A 21,751-nucleotide genomic window follows, 5' to 3' on the forward strand; every position below is an offset into this window, starting at 1 on the left:
ACGCAGGGCCCGGGCCGCTTAATATTGCATCAGGGACAACAGCTGCAGTAGCTTCCAGTAACCTCCGACCTTCGGGCTTCCGGGGAATCCGAGCGAAATGCACACGCAGTGCCTTAATCCCCGCCACCAAGGGGGCAAAAGTACCCCTTTCTCATGGGCGCTACTCCCGCCCCCGCATTGCACTGTTCCCAAGAGAGTTTAGCACGGCCGGCTAGCTGCTCTTGTCCCCAATGGCATTCAATCCTCCAGCTCCTCGCCCGAAGGGTGGTCCCGGCTGGGCAATCTTTGCTCCACCACTAGAGCTGCTGCGATAAGAAACGTTTGATGAACTTCTAAGTGACCTTGCCGCCAGAATCGTGGGCCGTGATGCCCTCGGGTTCCTAATCTCGATAGACCAATAAGGCTAGGGCATACGGGCGGGACGCAGAGGGAATCAGGTCGTCCCTGGCCTGCTCCAAATCAGTCGGAAAACAACCGGAATCGATAGCGTCAGATGCAAGGCAAGTCAACTAAAAGTGCAAGGCCCACTACGATATGGAGCGTGCAAAGTTGGAAAGATAGATCCATTGGTAAAGTGACCCGGAGCGACTCATATGTGAAACGAACCGTATGATTCACTTGCATTAGACTCGAATTAGGACAGGGGTCCAAACAAGGCTGCTCGGTGCCTCTTGTCATGGGGCAATACTGCTGCGGCTATAAGAAGGAGGTATGGTCGTTCCTTTCCAAAGCCTTGGTACATGTCTCGCGGAGCCTTCCTTCCAGCCCACCTGTTTTCTTTCATCACACCAACTCACCATGAGGCTGCTCGCTGCCCTCGCTTTGGCGTTGGCATGGGGCGCGAGCCTTGCGGAAGCCAAGGCCGTGTTTGCTCACTTCATGGTAAGTTGCATCTCCTTCCCAGCGCTGCCCGCGAAGTCGGTTGACTAACGACCCCGGACGCGGCGCAGGTGGGCAACACCAAATCGCTTAGCCTGGATGACTGGCGAACTGAGATTGGAGCCGCCCAAGGTGCTGGTATTGATGCCTTTGCGCTCAACATGGCGAGCGACGACTCGACTAACGACATTGCCCTGCCAATGGCCTTTACCGCTGCTGATGACATGGGCTTTCAGCTTCTCTTTTCCTTTGACTACGCCGGCAACGGCCCCTGGGACAAGTCTGTCGTCATTAACATAATCAAAGAATATGGCTCCAGAGAAACCTACTTTAAGCATAACAGTGACCCATTTGTCTCAACCTTTGAGGGCCCTAGTAGCGCCGATGACTGGAATGATATCAAGAAGGAGACCAACTGTTTCTTTATACCTGACTGGTCATCTATTGGTGCTGCGCCTGCTGTTAAATTAGGTGATGGTGTTGCTGATGGTCTCTTTAGCTGGGACGCCTGGCCAAAGGGCCCAGCTAACATGACCACCTATCCTAATGCCTCGTATTATGACTTTCTAGGCTCGAAGCCGTACATGATGCCTATCTCCCCATGGTTCTATACTAACCTTCCCGGCTACAATAAGAACTGGCTGTGGCGCGGCGATGACATGTGGTTTCAGCGCTGGCAGCAGGCCATCTCAATCGACCGCAAGCCCGACTGGATTCAGATTATCTCGTGGAATGACTATGGCGAATCGCACTACATTAGCCGCCTGGATGACCAACAGTACGAGGCCTTTGATATTGGCCGTGCTCCTTACAACTACGTCAAGGACATGCCCCACGATGGCTGGCGCGAGACTCTCTCCGTTCTACATCTCCATGTACAAAGAGGGGAAGGCCACTATCACGGAAGAGCGCCTCGTGATATGGTTTCGAGTCAACAAGAATGGAGCCTACTCTGATCATGGCACCACGGGAAACACGGCGAACCAGCTGCAGTTTGAGTACTTAGCTAACGACATGATGGAGGACCGGGTCTTTTATGACGTACTCCTCGCGAGTGACGCCCAGGTCCAAGTCACCATTGGCGGCGTGGCTCTGCTTGGCACATGGGACCAGGAACCCTATTGAGGCGTGGGTGTATACCATGGCAGCGTGCTGATTGGGTCGGCCAGTGGTCAGGTCGTGGTGACGGTTAAGAGAGGGGGCACAATAATTACTAGTGTCACGGGGGCGTCTATTACTAGCACCTGTAATTCAGGCCTTAACAACTACAACCCGTGGGTTGGGAGTAACAGGGGTCCCCCCATTGACCCCGTCAAGACAAAGGGTGACCTTGACGAGTTGGACTGCATCAAGGGCTTTGGTGTGTATGAGTTTATTAGCGTCTGCGACTTTGCCTGTTCGAATGGCTAGTAAGTACATCACGATCCTTCTATTGCAAATTTACTGACATTGTACCTCTAGCTGCCCCAGCACCGCCTGTACCTGCCTTGAAAAAGGCGTCGCCAACCCCACCAACGAGACGGGCGTGGATGGCTACCCCCTCCCTGGCAAGAGCGGCTCCTTTGCAGGGCTCTGTAGTTTCAACTGCAACCATGGCTACTGCCCAGACTCAGTGTGCGGCGAGACTCCTAATAATAGCGTTATCCTGGGCTACTCGCCTTTCCTGCCGCCAGCATGCACAGGAGGCACTGGCACTGGCGCCTTCCAGGGCCTCTGTGACTTTGGATGCCATCTAGGCTTCTGCCCTATCCATGCGTGCACCTGTGCCGCCACCGGCATCTTGGTGGAGGCCCCGGCGAAGACAGACGAGACGGGATACTACCTTGACTCGTCCGTGAACGACTACGGCCTGTGTAAGTTTGCCTGCGAGCACGGCTACTGCCCTGAGGTCTGCGGCAGCCGGCCCATTAACGACGACGGCGGGAATGTGAGTAAGTATCCCACCGTCACCCTAGATCCCCAAGTCTGGGCCAACCCGACGGCCCAGTGTGCGCCCCCCTGTGTCCTCATCCTCCCCCCTTTGTCCCTCGCCTCGCCGACCACTATCTCCTTCAACCCCTGGCCAACATCTCTCGAGCTTGGGTGGACAACAACAGACACGGTCGACGGCACAAGGACAACCCACTACACAGCCGTCACTGTGAGCACCGAGATTTCCATCCCACCGGTGACCACCGGACCGTATCAGCTTCTCTAATGTGGTGCTAACCACGACGGTTGACGGTGCTGTCCCGTCCATCATCATCCCAACAGCCAGCGTCAGCCCACCTCCATTTGTCATCTCGCCGACTAAAACTACCATTGACGGCATCACAGCGACCCCCGTGTCCCGGACCATCCGTCCACCTCCGTGGCCATGGACTGCCGCCAGTGGGGTGCCCGATCCAAGTGGAACTACCACGACCTCGACAAGTAGTGGTGCCACCGATGATAGCCCGACTACTACTAGCACGTACATCACTGATTTCCCCACGGAAACCGTCAGTTGGGTTAGGGAATGGGTTCCAGAGCCCACTGCGTTCCAGGTGAATGGTGGTAATCCTACTCCCGTTGTTCCCTGCTGGGCCTGGTTCATATGGTCGTGCCCGCCCGATGTTGGTGGTGTCGTCTTGTCCGGCTTCACGGAGCCAGGCATCTACCCTGAGTATGTCTCTACATCCATTAACCTATCCCTTTCTTTTCTTGGTGCTAATCCTTTTATATAGGGGGGGCCCGCCGGCCGTCGCCCCAAACCCGCCTCCGGGTCTGACACTGAAACTCCCCTGGCCCCAGATCACGTAAGTCCGAGCCATGTCTTGTCTTTGTCTCCTCCGCTGTCTTGTTACTGACGCTTGTGTTCGATTCTCTCTAGCATCGGTCCCGACCTCAAGCCCACGTACCCAGAACAGCCGGAACCTGATGAGGACATCTGCGAGACGGCAACAGCCAGCGTCTGCACCACGACCCTCTCCTATGGCGTTGTGGCCAAGCGGGCCGTCGCCCCGACGCAAGCGCCTCAGATCCACGGCGAAGAGGAGTTCCGGAGGCTCACCAAGCGGGCCACCACGACGACGACGTCCACTGTCTCCTTCTGCACCCAGGTAACGGGCTGCGGCGTCAGTGAGATCACAACGGCGACCAGCATCTCAGCCACCGCCACAACACAACCTCGCGGGATTATCCCGCGCGACACCAGGAGAGTCGACGGCGTCAGGACCACCCTGCAGCAGCAGCTTGGAGGCTCGTCGCTGGATCTCTTCGAGTCCAGGACGGACCTGCTGGGCACCATCTTCTTCTTTGTCCCGGCCTTCACCGACGACCAGACCGCTGCTATTCGGGGTCACGCGCAGGTCGCCGATGCTTATATCCCCCGGGGAATACTGACAGCCGACTATTGGAATGTGGTTCGTGACCCGACCGCGGGGAGAAGAGGAGGATCATTTACTGGGTACGATGATGGTGGAGATGATTGGTCAATTATGGACACCTCGAACAGCACCGAGAGTTATTTGCAAGAGCGGTCCGTTCTTGCTAAGCGCAGCGAGACTGTGCAGTCGAATCAGCCTGATGTCATGGCCATGCTTTCCTGGCCTCCTGGGACGGGCCCCGTCCCACAGCAGGGAGCAGCTTACAGGTGGGTTGTTCTCGTCCTCTTGTGCGATACTATTTGCTGACACAGATTGTAACAGGTTTGACTCGTCGGCAGGCGAGGGTACGTACGTGTACGACCTCGACTACGGCGCCGACCCCGAGCATGATGAATTCAGCGACGTGCTGTTCCACCTCCCTATTCATCCGGGCCCGTACCCCGTGAGCGGCTGGATGGAAAACGACGAAAAGCGGCACGGGACCGCGTGTCTCTCCAAAGCCGTGGGCAAGACAGTGGGCGTCGCGCGCAAGGCAACGGCGGTGGCGACTGTGTGGGACTTTAACAAGGGGATCTACGAGCACTGGCTGGACGGCCTCGCCAAGGTGCACGCCGATATCTCCGCTGGGGGGAGGGGCACCAAGAGCGTCATCAACCTCTCCATCTCGCTGCCCCAGCACGTGCTGTCGGATGCCTTTGTGGACAAGATGGGTACGTCTCTGTTTTGTTGACTCTACTAGGCTCTTTCGACTGACCATTCCTGCCTAGCCATGCTGATCCGAGAGCTCATCAGCCTCGGCGCCGTGGTCGTCACGGGCTCCGGGAACAGACCGGCGGGCTATCCCAACGGCTACCCGGCGCTGTTTGGAGAACCCGGCAACCGTAACGAGATCAAAGACCTCATCGTCGTCGGCGCGGTTCTCGGAGAAGGCGCGCTTGGTCGACTCTTCAAAGATGCGCCGTGGCTCACCTGCTACGCGCCCGGTCACGGCGTGAGGGTGGCCGGCAACCTCAACGATGGGTACCACGTCGCTGGGGGGACCTCGTACTCGTCCGCCACGGTCGCCGGGCTGGCCGCCTACTTTCGCGGCCTTGATCCCACCTTGACCACCGCCGCCAGGGTGAAGCAGAGGATTGTGGACCTTGCATACCGCCGGCCAGCGCCAGTCAATCGCCCCAACGATGTTTATCCCGGCACGGCGGTCTGGAACGGTCAAATGGGCGGCCGATCCGTTGCTGGTGACTGTAGCGGTGGCGTCTCTAAGATAAAGCGGCAGAGCAGCAGCAACCCCTGCCCCGTCGCGTTCCCGCCCCAGGCGTCGCCCTTGACCTTCCGCACCGGCGCGCCCCAGCCGACCTGCGCGAGGACCGGATGTGGCAGCAGCTGTGGCGGAGGCTTCTTCTGCGCGGGCTCGCCGCTGCAGCAGAATCCGGACTTCCTGGACCCGCGCAACCCGGACAGCGTGCAGAACCCAGACAGTCCCTACTACGACGACTGGGACGGCACCATCACTCGCACTAGCACCACCACCTCTACCAGGACCGCTACCACGGCGGCTCCAACAAGTACCGGCATCGGAGACGGCTCGATCGGAAGCAGCTGCCTTTGGCATGACCAATGCGATGCTAATTGCCCTACGGACCAGAAACTTCGGTGCAGGGGGGGTACGTGCACTTGCGCCGACGACCAGAATCTCCCACCGCTTAATACCCAGTGCCAGGGTCTCTCGAGTTGCTTGGGTACTTATTGGTGTTACTCTAAGGACCACATGGTTTGCGAGCCACGGGACCATACCAATGGCAATAGCATCTGTCTTTGTGTAGCAGGGAACGAGGATTGAGATGGGCAAGGCAACATCGTATGGGGAAGAGTTTCTCGTAAATATAGACATATAGCATTGGAAGGTAAGAACTTCAAATAGTGCCCGAACCATGCGATGGGATTATCCTTCGATATCTGTGTTGTCCTTTTGCTATCAGACAAACTGGTGGTGGAAGTGGTACTGGTAGTACGGAGGCCTATCGGGACAAATCTGCAAAAACGAAATTTTGGTGTTTCGCGCTAGGATTCTGCCAGCAAAACTTTATTGGAAGTAGTTGATTATGTATATAAATGACTTGCTTAGTTTCACTAAATGGTTACTTGTCTCAAGCACTAACATAGAGGTGCAAGTCTTGCTTGAGTATTATATACAGGGCTTATATAACTAGGTAAAAATAAATTATATATACCTAATACCCATAAAAATAACAAGATAATAAGAAAGAAGATAAATAAAAGAGGTATATATTTTATAGGATAATGAGATTACCCTCTTTACCCTTATCTAAATCTAAGTTAATTAGATTTTCTATATCCTTACCCTCCTCTAGGTCTAAGTTAATTAGACAGGCTACTATCCTTAATTCCCCCCAGGCGCACCATCTCCTATTACATGTTATACATTCTTACTAGGATCTCCTCGAGTGGTGTACTAGACTACCTAGTCCAGCCATTTACAATTAGCATAGTAACCACTAAATATATCTAAGATCTAATAGCATTCAGGGAAGGTAGTATAACCTTACCTTATCTAGTAACAAAGACAAGGCTGGTAACACAAAACCCCCCTCAACTAGATAATCAAGGCGTTAATATACAAGGGCCGCTTGCTGTGGATCTAAGGCATTAACTGTCACGGGCCTCACCCTGCTTATATCCCGCTTAGGTCATCACCACGTGATAATCCTCTATATATAGCCAGTCCTGCTTCATGGAACCTCTATTAGTTCTTCATGCTTCGTATTTTAGTTTAATACGACCTTGTTCATCAAGAGACGTTCCTTACAATAGAGGCTTAAAGGTTTATAGTTCTAGGAATAGTTAGATATATACTAGAGCCTAACTTAATAGGGTACTAGAGATATTAGCTACTATCTCTAGGAGAACTAGTTATTCTAAGAATAGATTATAGGGCTTAAAAATATTAAGGTACCTAGAGAGCTCTTTAAGTATAGTATACAAGTAATTAAGCTCCTTTTATAGTAAAAAGATCTTATTAAGTACCTCCTCTCTAATAGCTATAAATCTCTCTATATAAATATATTTACTCTTATAGCTATACTAGTGGGTTATAAGCTAGTAGGTAAGATTCTTAATATAAAGATTATATATAGTAGTAGGCTTAATTATAGGGAAAATAACTAGAGATCTTATTAATAGGATTATTATAGATTTCTTATAATAATAATAGGTATAGTTAGTATTAGTATTAAAAGCTTAGGGGCTTTATTCTTAGAATTACCTTTAGGATTACTTATAAAAAGGATCTTAAAGAGATCTTAGGAAGATATTATAATACTACTAGAGGCTTATAAGGACCTGAGGCCTAAAGGGGGTTGTGATAAGTGTGAAAGGGTATAAAGGCACTTAATAAGAGAGATATGGTAGAATCCATGTGTAAATCAATAGTCAGGTTAATATCGTAGATTAACGCTGAGTTGCGAAGTCTAAAAGGGCAGCCAAGGACCCTCGTCCCCCAGGCAATTTGGCGCCTCGTTAGGAAGGTACGTCCCTTGAGCCCTGCCCATAGTCGCTCCTGCCGTTTATGAGGTGAGCGTAAGAGGCAGATAAAATAGGAGGTATCTTAGCAACGAACAGTCTATACTTACACTGGTTCATCCAGCGACTTTGATCGTGACGGAAAGGGATGGCATGTTTCTCATTAAGCAAACAAAACAATGGCGTGAGGGATATACACTCCCAGCCTAATAATACCTAGAACACGTGCTCCGGTCAGATTAGCACCAATGTAGTCGTTCATTGCAATCATAGCACCCGAGGAGTTCATTGTACCAGGAGCTGTTAGCAATGGCTCAGACTGGCTTCCACAAGCTATACATACTATCTCAAGCTTATACCAACAAACCCATAGACAAAGCTGGTGATGTCTCTCCAAGAGATAAATAAAGTACGCCAGGAACAGGAGAAAAAAAGAGGGACATTTTTATAAATCAATATCAGGACATGAGCTAAAAAAAGTCTAGGAATTAAACCACATCTGTGCAATGCGCAACCCCCGCTGATACCCAATATCTAGATAATACCTCCACGGACTCAAAAACACATGCACGGCTTGACACTCCCAATCGATCGCAAACATCGTGTCAGCCTGGTGCCCGTACATCGTCACCACCTCTCTTACAGTGAACACACCAACCATACACCCAAAAAATGTAGTGGCAGCCATAAAGCCGTCAATAAGCAGCGTCATGCCTTGGAATCTGGACAAAATCCGTTTTTCCTTTTCGCGCCACGCAGAGGGCTGCGTTTCTTTGATAATTTCTCTGATAATCACCTCTCTGACAGGCCGTAAAACTGGGAGTACCGCTCCAGCCGTTAAAACCCCTAGTAGTAACATGGATGACATGCCTGGGTCAAGTAGCGGGGTGCCGTGGGTAAAGCGGGCGTCAACAAAGAGGTTGGTTATATTGCAAATCTGATCCGCTGAGCAGGTGGTCATGCCGGGGCTTTCAGCGATTCGAGAAGCATCGCAGTCATAGCTTGGATAGGGATCACGCGTGCCGTAATTGTAGTACTCTCGTGGCATTATCAGGTAAACGACGTAGCACATGGAGCACCATTGGGCGGCTGCTAGGAGATAAAAGACTAGTCTGAATGCCTTGACTGTTCGGGGGCTCTTGCGAAAGACACAGCAATATGGATGGGCGGCAAATAGGGTATAGTACTTCCAGGGGGTGACCCAGCCAAGTACGAAGGGAGCGGTTGCCCTGTCAGGGGCCACTATGAACTGGGAAAATGTCATCCACCACCAGACAAGGGATGCAAGATCCCACCCATGTACCAGCCAGTCAAGCACGTTAAAATTCCGGAGTCCTTTGCATCTTTTAGGCTGTTTGCGATTTGCAGCGCGGCGGCGCTTATGCATCTGGTATAGTGCTCCAATACAGATAAATGCAGTTTGGGTGAAGAGTCTCAACATGGTCGGGAGGATAGCCGCGTCACGAGGGATTGATGGCACGAGCTTTAAGTCCCATTGCTTAACACAGCCGACAACTGTACACCATTCAACCCCCTTAAAGGAGTTGTTGCTCTCATCATAAACCTGTAACTTATCTCCTGACATTAGAGAGACAGGTGCTCTCCAGGATATAAGACCGCTCTGCACTAGCTCGTCTTTGGCGCTGGAACAATTGGTCGTGGCTGGTAATTCCGTGTCTTCGTAACACTCGAGAAACCGGCTATTTTTGTTGAGTGCGTACTCAAGACTGTTGGGATCAAATTTGGTATGTGGATCCATGGACTTGACAACAAATAATACGGTGTAGACTGTACAAACTATAAGGAGACTTGATATAACAGGAAAGAGGATATAATCAAGTCTCCCGAGGCGATATCGGTTCTTCTGAAGTTTGCATTCAATATCTTCGGCTAGAGAAAAGAGCAAGTTAGTATGATGCTGGAAGTGGAATAATGAAGAGTACTAACGTTCATCTTTGACCGGAAGTTGCTGAGACGGAAGTAGCTCATACGGAGTCAGGCTTGACTGCGGCATATTGAAAACGAACTATGTCGGGGAAACGACGATGGGAAATGTGCCTTCTGACAAGAAGGAGGGGTGGAAGGCCGGTATTAAAGGCAGGAACAGGACTACTTTGTTGCTGGCTATATCGAGTCTTGGGGTATTTGCAGCCTTTCGTCTCATAAATCGATCCAAACTTGCGCTGCAAGGTGCAATCTTGATCTCGACTTTCAGATAGCCTTTCGCGTCCCTTGGCATGGCAGACGCGCCGATGCTTACGATGAACTTGAGAGCGGCAAACAAAACTGGTACCCCAGGGGCCTGCTGGACGGCTTGTCGAATCGGGGGCTGTCACGGCTGGAACAGAAGAATAGAGTGAAACATCCAATGCATAACTTGCTCTCTTAATCTCCAATCGAATTACTTGTCATGCAATGCGTTTATTTTTGTCCGTTGAAAAGAGAGGCCAACCCACCAACACACCAGGAGATATCAAGCCCTGCCAGGGCGCTTCGGAGGCGTGTCTCACATAAGCGCCCACTCTTCCTCAGACCCCAAAGAAGCCACTCCAGCACTTTGTAGCCTCAGCCGATCTGGCCCCCAGCTCGTATTTGCCTGCACGCCAAGAGGAGGATACTACTGCGATGCCATGTTGCTTTTTCTTGTAGCACATGAAGGCTATGCGCCGGGCTTGCTTTTTAGTACATTGCAGCCAGCCATCTCTCACCAATCGCGTTCTTCTTGATCAGCCTCCTCGCTCAGCGTCTTTCTGCAAACTCACCTCAGCTAGCCAATCGATGACTCTTGCATCTTGGGTGCTATTTCTATCCACACCTGGATCCATGGTTACCGTCCACTCCCCTCCATTCTGATAAAAATCACACTTTTACCGCCGAACTGCGCCATGACATGACAAGAAATAGGCAACAGGAGTTCATGCATGAAACCATGTTAGCCAGACAAGATTCTCTCTTTGCCTATAGCCTGCTTCGTCAGAGTCTCACACAGGTGGTGTCAGTGCTGGTGATGCCGATAATTCCTGGGGGCGTCTGTGTTCGGCATCTTTCCATGCAACCAAGAGAAAATGTATGGGTAAACGAGGCTTATTGGTATGATCCAATAGATGAAGTATTTTTAGCATGCTTCTTTTTATATAGCCTCTTTTTGGAAGCCCCGTTCATTGCTGTCTTCCATATAGAAGGTTCTGGTTCCTATAATTTATTCTTGTCTTTTAGCTTTATCTGGCGGCTTTTTACCTGCATAGCTTTATCATTCCCACACACCTGAATGCACCCCGTTGGCCATTGCTGAGTTCTCTCCTGGACATTCAGGGCTCTGCCACCTCTGGCGCCGTTCTATACGTTCTCTCTTAGCGCCTGTCCTATTGTCAATCTTTCTCGGCGGAGGATTGGGGTGTCTTCAAATGAGCTGTCAATCACATTTCGGTTACAGAGCTCGATAGGTTCAGTCATAAAATGGCACACTAAAGACATTATCATCATTTTTAACTTATGACACCAAGCTCTGAGTGCAGATAACCATTCAACCACTTGGGAATAGGGTTAGTAATCAAACCACGAATATTATCAAGCATTTTGTGGACATAAGTCTTCTTCTAAAAAGCTTCTATTAGTTCACATACTTCTCCAGATAAGGGAAATAGAGCTATATAGTGCTATTTAAAAGAATCTTTCTTTTAAAGCCTATATTATAGAGGCATGTTTCTAAGCACCTAGCTACTTCTTAGAGCATGCTATAGCCTCTAGTATAAGCTCCAGCCTTAAGGTGTTACCCAAGCCCACTAAGCGTGCTAAAGGACTGCTTTAATATAGGTTTCCTACTTAGCAAGGCTACTAAATAACTAAATATAACACTTATATAGGCAGTAGATTGTTAGTATTATACAAGGGATTACATAGATTTAAATATTCTAAGTAATCAAGACATAATTTCCTTCTAGAGTCCATAGTTTTAAGATCAAATACGTATACTTTAGGTAAGCTAGTTTTTACTAGGTAAAGTAAGCTAATAGATGCTATGCTACTTAGGGTATAGATAACCTAAGACTAAATACTATAATCTAAGGATATACTAAAAGTTTCGTCTAAAGTGTAGATTCAACTTAGCTAGGCCTGGCCATAGAACACATAATTAGTATTCTATACATGGACTATATCATTAAGTTTCTCTCTATTCATACGAGAACGGCAAGTGCTACTTTTAAGATGATATAAAAGAGCTAAAGGGATTTTAAACCTCTTCTAGCACTTAACTCTATGCACTCCAGGTTACTAAGAGGATGATAGACTAGCGATCTTTAGTATTATATTGATACAGCTTGGCTTAAAAGTCCCTAGTCACATTTGTCACATAAAAGCCCTTTTCTAGTCTTTTAGATAAGTATATAGATCTTATCCCAAAGATATTACCACAGAGCAGCTTTATTAATAAAGCCATGATTATAGGTATAGTAATAAAACTTACCAATATAACCTAGCGAAGCCTTATACTATTAAAAGGCATGGGCTACATCAAAATAGATATCACATACCCAGCAATAATAATGTCCAGTTGAGTTTTAATAACAATTAAGAGATTTTCAGGTCTGAAAAAGTTAATCACATGAGTCGCATCATAGTCTATAGTGTGCAAGAATATACTACTCTAAAGATAGAAGAGATATAAGTTTTTTATTATAATAGGGATATTAGCAGCTATACGCCGCTTGTTAGTGTTACCTAAGAGAGGAATAGTTTATAAATACCTAACCATACTCGCATTTCAGCATGATTGTTTCTAATGAACTAATAATATCAAGGTACAATAAGGCGCTTATTATTTAAAGACGGGGGTGGATATAATCATATAAATATGTCTAAAGCCAGGACTTTTGTTTGCATACATTCTAGGACGCTTCCAGTCATACTAGGTCCCTAGAATGACTTTTAGGATTAGTTCTCATCTCGAATCATTTGGCCCCACATACTACGCAAAGCAGCTTGGTCCCTGGCATGCAAATGCTAAAATATTAAGGTATTCTTATGCCTTCGATGTCGATAGTAAATGGCCCAACTATATCCCCACTAAGATAAAAATTAACAAATAAGAGAAGTTCTGACCAGTATTTAAATCAGTCACAATATTGGCTCTATATATATCAGACGGAGAATGGGAGACATAAAGCGGGAAATGATATTCAAAGGGATCATATGGGTGGTGAGCTACATTCTGTACTACATAACTGAGTCCAGAGTCATAGCGAGCAACATTTGGAGACGAAAGCGGCATAATACTAGGAATAGCAACTGTGGGTTTAGAAGCAATGACGCATTTGTAGAAGCAATGTAGTAAACGTTTAACCTTAGCGATTATTGCTGTGCCTGGACCTTCGCTACTTTAATAAAACCCATCATGTAGGGCCACTGCATGAATCTGCGTAAGAGCAGTGATGGCGTTAAGAGAGGCTCCTACCAGCCACCTTCAATCTGCAGCAAGTTGGAATCAGTTCGGAGAAAATCCACGTGATTGTGGTCGCTGAGTTCCCTGCACACGGTGGCCGGAGTTTCCTGCGTGAGCAGAGTTTTGGGAGAGTCAATATCCAGAGCCTTCTGGTCCTGGGGGTTTTTTAGAGTAGATTAAGCAGATTGTTTTCTACTTTTCAGTTTATCATCAATTTGAATTTCTCTCATGTCGGCCACTGCGAATTCCTGTTCAAACTAAGCTTATATCGCGTGCCAGGTACCCCATACACCATTAAATATCGGACGACTAGACACAGTAACCAGGCAGCCCTGCTTCTGTTTAGCATGCTTAAACTCTTTAATTAGCTCCATAAATCGCTTAACTAGTTCGCCGTCCATCTTCCCAGGCTCAAATAGATAATCCATCCTGGTTTTAGTAGTGTTGAAATCCCTCACCCTTGTTACTAGAGCATCTGGATCAGCGGCCAGAAGCTCTAAGTATAACATCAGGTAGTAGCCGCATAACTGCTTAGACTATTAGGGAAGCGTCCCTTCTGTGGGTTTATAGAACCGAATCATGCCCCTCTGGGTTGCGTTTAAACTACCCATAGCTCTAATAATGATATGTTTCATAGGCTGATAGAGCTTCTCCTTCTTCTAATCAGTCCAGGAAGAGTCTAGAATATACACCATAGGCGTCTCCCCACTGGCAAGCCCACCGGGGCTTGACACGATAACTGTAAACCAATAATCATTGTTATTAGTCACGATAGGAAAAGCGAGGTAATTCACGGCGAAAATATGGTTCTTATCACTCTGCGGGCCTTCGGAGTCAAGGATAAATTCCCAGCCTTCCTCAAGCGCGCTCACTGTACAGAGAGAGAGAGAGAGAGTGTGTGTGTATTCATACGCTGCCCCCTCGCAATGAAGCGATATGCAGGTAACTACTTGTTCCAGATACAGGATTATGTGTCCATTATTCGATGATCCAAGCTTCCTGAGGGCGACCTTTGAGCCTCGCCTGATAGGCCTGTGATTGATTCCACTTTAACCTGTGAAGAGGCTGGGGTACTCCACTACCCCATGTTGTGTTGTCTAACTTACACTTCCTACCTTCTTCTCCTTATAAAAATGCTGAAAAAGCTTAAAGACTGTCCCTATCTCTATATCTCCTGTAACGCTTCTTAGTCTATGGCCGGCCGCCAGGACGTGGGCCACTGTCTTTTGCCGGGTTTTGGCTGAGAACATCCTCGCCCTCCTCCTGAGACTTTCTGTGTATAGGCGATAATTGTATCCTCCATTCTGAATATCGGACAGAAATCCTGCGAATGCTGGAAGGGCGGAGAGCAGAAAATTTGATAGTGCGTTTGTTGCAGTTGAGACTTGCTTGTGTTGTGATATGGCCGAGTGGTGGTAGTTAGTGTCAGTTAATGTAAACGAGGAGGGTTTGTTGTGGAAATGGTTGTATAGATCGTCTATGGTAAGGGTATGACATTGAGCTAGGCTTCGAGTTGGGCTGTGATTATTTGCTTAGCAGGCGGCGCCCCACTTGGCACATGGATTCTGTCATGCTGCTGCTCTAAATAAAATCATCTGACAGCTTTGAGCCGTTATTCCACGCCAACGGATCACGAGACAAAACGTCCAGATAATTTTCGTGAACGCTTGAAACTTGTCATTAAAAGTACCACCTAGTCGATCGACTTTCTTGTCTCGTCACATCTGCTTTCACATTGACAAACCCTCATGTACGGAAATAAACACTGGTGTATAATATGGGCCGATCCCACTAGCGAATCCACAATGGATCTCTTAAAATTATTTGTTTGACTGGGGAAACGGGCGAACACTGCACATGAACCTTTTTGCCAAGTCTACTGTATGACTAAAGCCCTTGGGAACACTATAAAGCGAGGGCAGAAGCATTCTATGGTCAAGACATTACTTTGGCCTGATACCGCGGGCATAAAAAGCGGGTTGTCCATGTCTAGTACTTGAAGATGGATCAATCATTTATTGAGTCGCGGATCAAGACTATTAATTAATATAAATATTCAAGCTTTCCTTGCCTCCTGGATGTTTATGACGCTAGTAAAAGCTACTTTCTGGTTTGGGAAGCCGTAGAGTTCTTGGTGCAACATCTTCTAAATATTGATCTGCGCCTGTCCAATGCTGATATTGCCCTGATTATCTGGCTGGTAGGTTAGCCTATAGAGAACTTCCTCTACTTATAAAGGGTTAATTCTAACCTTTTAATCTACTATTAGATCCTTATTCTTAAGATTAAGCTATTATAACAAGCTATCTACCTTCATTACTACCTTTCACACTACTTGCAAACCTTAGACAGGCCTGGGACCTTTATAATTATCCGCAGTTATATTAACTCTGGCTCGCACTTTTTTTTCTAGACTTGTTTTTATTAATATTAATATAGGTTATTATTTAAGTAAGCTAGTACCTAAGCTTTAACCTAGTACTATTAAAAGGCTCCGGGGCTTTAGCCTTTAGGGTCTTAGCCTTAAGTTTATTTTTAAGACTATAAACCTACTTAATAAGTTAACTATGCCCTAGGTGTCTTTATTAGGTATTATATTATATTAGTTTAGATTACTAGTAAGGTAGTTAATAATATTAGTTTATCTAGCTCACTATTATTATATGGTCTAGATAACTTATTAAAGCTCGGCTATCTACTAGGCTCTACGAGGTCCTATGGAGTCCAGCACCATGCGCATTTGATTATTGGCCTCTAAGCTCGCAGCCTGTCCCAAAGAATTTCAGCACTCGAATCTCCAAGCTAATGCGGAATGGCTGCGGCAAACGTTCATGGATGGCCTTGGGGAAGAGTGGGCCCAACTCCGCCCGACATCCGATCATGCTTCCGAGGCTGCATTTTGATGGTGGCACGATAAACCTTGTGATGCTTATAAGCACCTCTGGCTACGAAATTGCTATGATAGACCGCCAGAAGCGCATAGAGTTTTCCGCAACAACCCATCCTCGTGTGGCGGATATCTGACCAACGCCAAGCTGAGCTCAGTTCAGTCTCTCCTTAACGGAACCGCAATAAACATGCATGCCAGCCAACTGGCCCCAATTAACGTCGAGGCAACTCTCAAGTCGCTGAGTCTACAAGAGAAGGTTTCTCTGCTTTCCGGTTCGTACCCTTTTTGCTTCCCTTCCAACTGAATGACCATTTTAGCTTTTTCACTTTCGCCCTCGTGCGCAGCTAAATCTCTATATAGGCTCCGACTTCTGGCACACAACCCCTCTCCCATCACACAACATCCCACGCATAAAATGCACCGACGGCCCCAACGGCGCGCGCGGCAGCCGCTTCTTCAACCCCGTGCCAGCCCTCTGCATCCCTTGCGGAACCGGCCTCGGCGCAACCTGGAACCCCGAATTACTATACAGCGCCGGCCAGCTGCTCTCGAGCGAATGCGAAGCAAAAGGCGCACACGTGTGGCTGGGCCCGACGGTGAATCTTGTGCGCGGCCCACTAAACGGGCGCGGGTTCGAGAGTTTCTCGGAGGATCCGGTGCTCAGTGGTGTTTTGGCCGGTGCGATTATTCGGGGTGTGCAGAGTCGGGGCTCGACGGTCGCGGCGCTGAAGCATTTTGTGGCGAATGATCAGGAGACAATGAAGGTTTCGGTTGATGTGTGTATGTCTGAGCGAGCGTTGCGCGAGGTGTATCTGAAGCCGTTTCAGATTGCTGTGCGTGATGGGAAACCAGGGGTTATCATGGCGTCTTATAACAAGGTTAACGGGACGCATGTGTCTGAGAACCAGAAGCTGTTGGATCAGGTGCTGAGGCGGGAGTGGGGTTATGATGGGCTGATCATGAGCGACTGGTACGTTGTGGATTGTGAAACATTAGTCGGCTCCTTACTAACCTGCCATGCCAGGTTCGGCACGTATGGATGCATAGAGTCGCTGAACGCTGGCCTGGATCTCGAGATGCCCGGTCCTTCCAAGCAACGCGGCGCAAGAACATTAATTGCCGTGGGTACAGGAAAAGTTTCGCAACAGACGATAGACGATCGAGCGAGAAAGGTGCTTGAGCTTGTTAACAACACGGCCAATTCACGCGTATCGCTAGAGGAGACGACGCGTGACTCGCTAGAGGACCGCGCGCTGAACCGGCGTCTCGCTTGTGAGAGCATTGTCCTTTTACAAAACTCTGAAGGCATTCTTCCCCTCCAGGCTGAGGATTGCCTGGACGTTGCGATTATCGGGCCCAATGCCAAACTCCCTGCTGCATGTGGTGGTGGAAGCGCGAGTCTGCGACCGTACTATACAAGCTCCGTTTTCCAGGGGATCCAGGCCCAGCTCCCCGCGGGCGCAAAGATCCATTTTGAGCCTGGTGTGTTCGGACACATACTACTCCCTTATTTTACAGGTGACCATGTGACCGACGAGTCCGGCCAGCCAGGTGTCTCGATCGCCTTCTATAATGAGCCGGACTCGGTTCCAGGTAGGAAGCATTTCGACTACCAGAACATCCCTGACACTACATACCAGCTCATGGACTATACTCATCCCGAGAAGAACGAGGTGTTTTATATCTCCATGCGCGCCGACTACCAGCCGGAGGTCGACGGGTGCTATGAGTTTGGACTCGCCAGCTACGGCACTTCCAAGCTGTACATTGACGACCATCTAGTCATAGACAACGAGTCTGAGCAAGCTCACGGGGGTATGTTCTTCGGCCACGGCTCGTCCGAGAAGCGTGGGACTTATGAGATGGTGGCGGGTCGCACGTACCGACTCCGTGTCGAGGCAGGCAGCGCATTGACATCTAAGGTGGCCGGAGGATTTATATCTGTGCCAGGAGGGGCGTGCCGGCTGGGCGGCTGTCTGAAGCTCGAGCCCGCTGAGGGAATCCGTCGGGCGGTGGCACTCGCAAAGAGATGCAAGCAGGTCTTTGTCGTCGTCGGTTTCAACGCGGACCTGGAGAAAGAAGGAATAGATAGAGAGTCCATGTCCCTTTCACCACACGTCGACGACCTCGTCTCAGCCGTGCTAGACGCCTATCCCAACGCTATCGGGGTCACGCAAGCCGGGAACCCAATCGCCATGCCCTGGCGGCACAAGGCGAAGACAATTCTGCACAGTTGGTACGGGGGCAACGAAGCTGGCAACGCTGTTGCGGATGTTATATTCGGCAAGGTGAATCCCAGCGGGAAGCTGCCGATGACGTTTCCAAACCGCCTAGAGGACGGTCCGACGTTTCTCAGATTTGGGAGTGACAATGGCCGGATCTACTATGCTGAAGATGTATTTGTTGGCCATCGCTGGTTCGAGGCCCGTGGCATTGAGGTGGCGTTTCCGTTTGGGTTAGTGTGCTACATCTCCCTTTTGAGTGCGTGTCTACGCCTTGCTGACAATTTCCAGACATGGCCTGAGCTACACAACATTCAAAATCTCAAACATTAGGATGATTGGGACCGACGTCTTGGTCGATCTTACGAATACCGGAAGTATCGCAGGTGCGGAAGTTGTCCAGATGTACGTTTCCTTCAAGAGCGCTTTACCTGGGAAGAAGTCAAGGTTCCTGAGGCCGCGTAGGACACTCGTCGGGTTCCAGAAAGTCTTCCTGAAGCCCGGTCAAAGTGCACCGGTGATAATCTCTGTCGACAAGTACAGCACAGCAGTTTGGGACGAGAAGAGCGATAGCTGGCTCTGTGAAGCGGGCATGTATACAGCTTCTGTTGTGGCTTCGAGCTGCTGTTTGGAGGCGGGGTTTACGGTGGATAATGACATTTGCTGGGATGGGCTATAGAGAGGGCTGTAATTGTCGAAATTAGCTGTACAGTAATCAAGGCAACAACGAATAGACCCCTAGACAATTGGCCCATTACGTGGTATATTACATCTCACATATTATTATCTACGTGGCTATCCTTCTTAGATCGCCCCGTTGACATCTGGCACCGTCCAGTCTTGACATATCAGCGGCCAAAATGAGTCCATGAACAAATCTGGTTGTCCTGGGTCATAGCGTGGGTCAAACCCAAGCCCCGAGAAGCCCTGATTATACCCAGCAGTATCTCCTGAGTAGCCCGTAAAATCCCTCGAGTGCGGTTCAAAAACACCTGGCACGATCGATCGTCTTTGTTGCTCGTATTGTGCCGACTGCACACTCAGACGTTCTCTCTCGTCCGCGGGATCGGATCCATCCACCTCTATCGTCGTGTTGTGACCGCTAGATTGGTGGTCATCTTTGCCGTCTCCAGCCTCGAAATGAATATTACGAATGACGTCGGCCACGCTGTGCTTGGAGTATATCTCTCGTCGGCCAGGTTGTTGACGACCCCCATTACTACGCGCAATCTCGCTCTCCCGCTCCCGCTGAATATTTTCATTCTCCTCCTCTTCCCAAATGGATGAGCCCGAATACGGCTCATCCTGCTGCCTCTGCGCATCATTAACCAGGTCTACAATCCCGTTCCTCAAAATCGTCGCCGTCGGGAAAATGGCAGCCTGCTCCTCCAGGGCTTCTGCGCACGCGCCCAACCTCACAACCAGCTCGCTCTGCGGCATACTCCCCATTGGGGCCTGTCCAAGCCTCGAGATGATCCGCGCAGAGTGAAACGCATACATTGCGAGACCGGGGTCGCTAATTAAGTCGACGCTGCCGCCACCGACGACCTTGGGCGTTTCGAGGATTCGCGACACGGAGAGGGCGTGGAAGAGGCATTTTTCACGGGAAGAGGTTGTAAAGTCCGGCGGGAGCTGGGATATCTCGGAGACTGGGAGTCCCTCGCGGAAGCCCGGGATTGTGAAGCGGAAGAGGTCGCAGTGGGTTTGGTGCTAGCAGGCGTGGAGCATGATGAAGGGGGTGCGGGAGGGCGAGAAGGCATGGAGGGAAAAGGTCTTGGTGTTGAAGCGGTAGCGGGCGGGGATGGAGGAGTGGAAGCGCTGCAGCTCGTTCTCGAGAGCGTTCACGGCAACGAGGCATTCTTCTAGGGGCTTGCGGTGGTTTGTGATTGTGAGCGTTAGCCTGAACCAAAAAGTTAGCATGCCGCCCAAGTACATTAGCAATTCGCCTGGAGATGAGATCGCTACCTCTGAACACGGTCGCGGATTTCTAGTACGCGGATGCAATACCCCAGTAGGCCAATGGCGGATTCACCGTGAGACTCGGAGTGTGGAGCCAGCACTTCAGTCGAGACAGGGATGTCCATCGAAAAAGATGTTTCGTTGCAGGGCAGTCGGATATAGAGAGTTTCCATCGTACAAGCTGTGAATTCCGCTTTACCACTGGAATACAGCGTATCCATGGTGAAGATGGACCACATCAGCCGCCTTCGCTGCTCCTGTATCAAAAAGGGTTGTCGATCATCTTCATAGTTGAGGCGAAGGATGTATGCAAGCCGGGCAGCCAGCGAGATCGAAATGAGCATTCTACTAACCCGCCGCGAGAAACAATGGTCTAGTATCACAAGTAGCCAGGCCTCGATATCGGAGACTGTGGGATGGCCGAGGCGTGAGAGGAGACGGGACTCGGTCTCCTCGATCCATTTCTGCGCCAGATTGTGGTGCTCTGGGCTGTTCCGGTGGATGAAGCGCGAAGTCAGGCCGCATATTGCTTGGAGAACCAGTGGGCTAAGATCCCCTTTGGACCAGCTTTGAAGCAGGCTTGCTCGATGAAAGAAGCCGCAACAGGGCAGAGGGTAGACGAATTCAAAGAAGGCTTCTATGTGCTGTTTGATGGCCTGTTTGCCAATTTGGGACTCCCTCGACAAAGATTAGCTGCGATACTATGGGTTGGTAATGACCTACAATGAGCGACTGGGTTCATGAATAAGTGCCTTATCTCTTGATTGCGCAACAGCTCCAGTCTGAGCAGGTGGTAATGGTGACTGGCTCGAATTCTGGGCCTGCTGCAAGGGTGGACTCAGCGGCGCTGTCTGGGCCCCTTGAGGATCGCTACTGGTTACCCTCCCAGAGTCCGGGTACCGGCACGCAAGACCTCGCTCCTCGCACCGCGAACACTTTGGGAAGCGCCCGGAGCATTTCAGCTTGCGCTCCCGACAGGAAACGCAAGCTCTCCGTACACGCCTTCTCTCGAGAGGCTCCGGGGATTCGTTTTGGCGCGTGGGCAACGCCACAAACGAGCATTCAAACCGTAGACGCCCGCAGTTATCGCATCCCCGTCGGTTCCCATCACATCGCACCTGGTGAGTGAGCGGCCGATACCGGAAAGTTTTAACGAAGACTCGCTTACCTTGCGGTTCCGACACTGAGCGCAGATTTCGGATGGCTTCCGGATGCGCGCGCGTGACGGATCTCGACTTGGATTATCGCCCATGGTGAAACTGGCCAGTCAGTACTCAGGAAGGCTGGTGAGGGTGCAGGAGCGGACGAGGAAGTCGGGGGGAATGGAAAGGATTTATCCCTCGGAGTCGCTCGGGTAGCGATGGTTGCTGCGGACCGACACCCGAGCCAATCAAGTTTGCTGCTGGCCTCCCCGCCGCGTACCCCAACTTCGCCTGGTGCCCATGGGGAAACAACGACTGTCTGCTCCCATCAT

At 49.8% G+C, this 21,751-nt stretch overlaps 5 protein-coding genes across 5 annotated transcripts; 2 read left to right on the forward strand and 3 right to left on the reverse strand.

Moving 5' to 3' along the window:
- Positions 1–798: 798 nt before the first annotated feature.
- Positions 799–6,066, forward strand: BJX68DRAFT_256975 (glycosyl hydrolase family 71-domain-containing protein; the record flags this gene model as incomplete). Its single annotated transcript, XM_071043265.1, has 16 exons — positions 799–882; positions 951–1,315; positions 1,379–1,739; positions 1,771–1,871; positions 2,028–2,288; positions 2,341–2,518; positions 2,588–2,713; positions 2,867–3,060; positions 3,137–3,523; positions 3,585–3,656; positions 3,731–3,895; positions 3,980–4,197; positions 4,375–4,492; positions 4,548–4,634; positions 4,674–4,872; positions 4,966–6,066. 16 exons carry the CDS (start codon positions 799–801, stop codon positions 6,064–6,066), a joined length of 4,017 nt encoding a protein of 1,338 aa, XP_070896338.1.
- Positions 6,067–8,247: 2,181 nt separating this feature from the next.
- On the reverse strand, positions 8,248–9,351 carry BJX68DRAFT_269408 (uncharacterized protein; the record flags this gene model as incomplete). Its single annotated transcript, XM_071046335.1, has 1 exon — positions 8,248–9,351. One exon carries the CDS (start codon positions 9,349–9,351, stop codon positions 8,248–8,250), a length of 1,104 nt encoding a protein of 367 aa, XP_070896339.1.
- A 6,580-nt stretch (positions 9,352–15,931) lies between these two features.
- BJX68DRAFT_242516 (glycoside hydrolase family 3 protein) lies at positions 15,932–19,082 on the forward strand. The gene is made up of 4 exons (XM_071040999.1): positions 15,932–16,368; positions 16,457–17,066; positions 17,121–18,551; positions 18,610–19,082. The coding sequence occupies exons 1-4, from the start codon at positions 16,284–16,286 to the stop codon at positions 18,995–18,997; spliced, it is 2,514 nt and encodes an 837-aa protein (XP_070896340.1). The 5' UTR covers positions 15,932–16,283; the 3' UTR covers positions 18,998–19,082.
- Positions 18,888–19,969, reverse strand: BJX68DRAFT_137441 (uncharacterized protein). The gene has a single exon (XM_071036407.1). It carries the CDS (start codon positions 19,816–19,818, stop codon positions 19,123–19,125), a length of 696 nt encoding a protein of 231 aa, XP_070896341.1. The 5' UTR covers positions 19,819–19,969; the 3' UTR covers positions 18,888–19,122.
- Positions 19,924–21,563, reverse strand: BJX68DRAFT_137468 (Zn(II)2Cys6 transcription factor). Its single transcript, XM_071036408.1, has 4 exons — positions 21,446–21,563; positions 21,001–21,395; positions 20,284–20,955; positions 19,924–20,218 (listed from the first exon to the last, which is right to left on the reverse strand). The coding sequence occupies exons 1-4, from the start codon at positions 21,527–21,529 to the stop codon at positions 20,029–20,031; spliced, it is 1,341 nt and encodes a 446-aa protein (XP_070896342.1). The 5' UTR covers positions 21,530–21,563; the 3' UTR covers positions 19,924–20,028.
- Between the last annotated feature and the right edge of the window lie 188 nt (positions 21,564–21,751).

The sequence above is a fragment of the Aspergillus pseudodeflectus genome (genome assembly GCF_044049435.1).
Source record: "Aspergillus pseudodeflectus strain CBS 756.74 chromosome Unknown BJX68scaffold_39, whole genome shotgun sequence".
Classification (NCBI taxonomy): Eukaryota; Fungi; Ascomycota; class Eurotiomycetes; order Eurotiales; family Aspergillaceae; genus Aspergillus; species Aspergillus pseudodeflectus.

Coding starts and splice junctions, on each gene's coding strand:
- BJX68DRAFT_137468 (XM_071036408.1), bottom strand. CDS start 21,529: ATGGGCGATAATCCAAGTCGAGATCCGTCACGCGCGCGCATCCGGAAG. Junction 21,396..21,445: donor CTCAGTGTCGGAACCGCAAG/GTAAGCGAGTCT, acceptor CTCACTCACCAG/GTGCGATGTGATGGGAACCG. Junction 20,956..21,000: donor CATGAACCCAGTCGCTCATT/GTAGGTCATTAC, acceptor ATCTTTGTCGAG/GGAGTCCCAAATTGGCAAAC.
- BJX68DRAFT_242516 (XM_071040999.1), top strand. CDS start 16,284: ATGCATGCCAGCCAACTGGCCCCAATTAACGTCGAGGCAACTCTCAAG. Junction 16,369..16,456: donor GAAGGTTTCTCTGCTTTCCG/GTTCGTACCCTT, acceptor ATCTCTATATAG/GCTCCGACTTCTGGCACACA. Junction 17,067..17,120: donor GGGCTGATCATGAGCGACTG/GTACGTTGTGGA, acceptor CTGCCATGCCAG/GTTCGGCACGTATGGATGCA.
- BJX68DRAFT_137441 (XM_071036407.1), bottom strand. CDS start 19,818: ATGTATGCGTTTCACTCTGCGCGGATCATCTCGAGGCTTGGACAGGCC.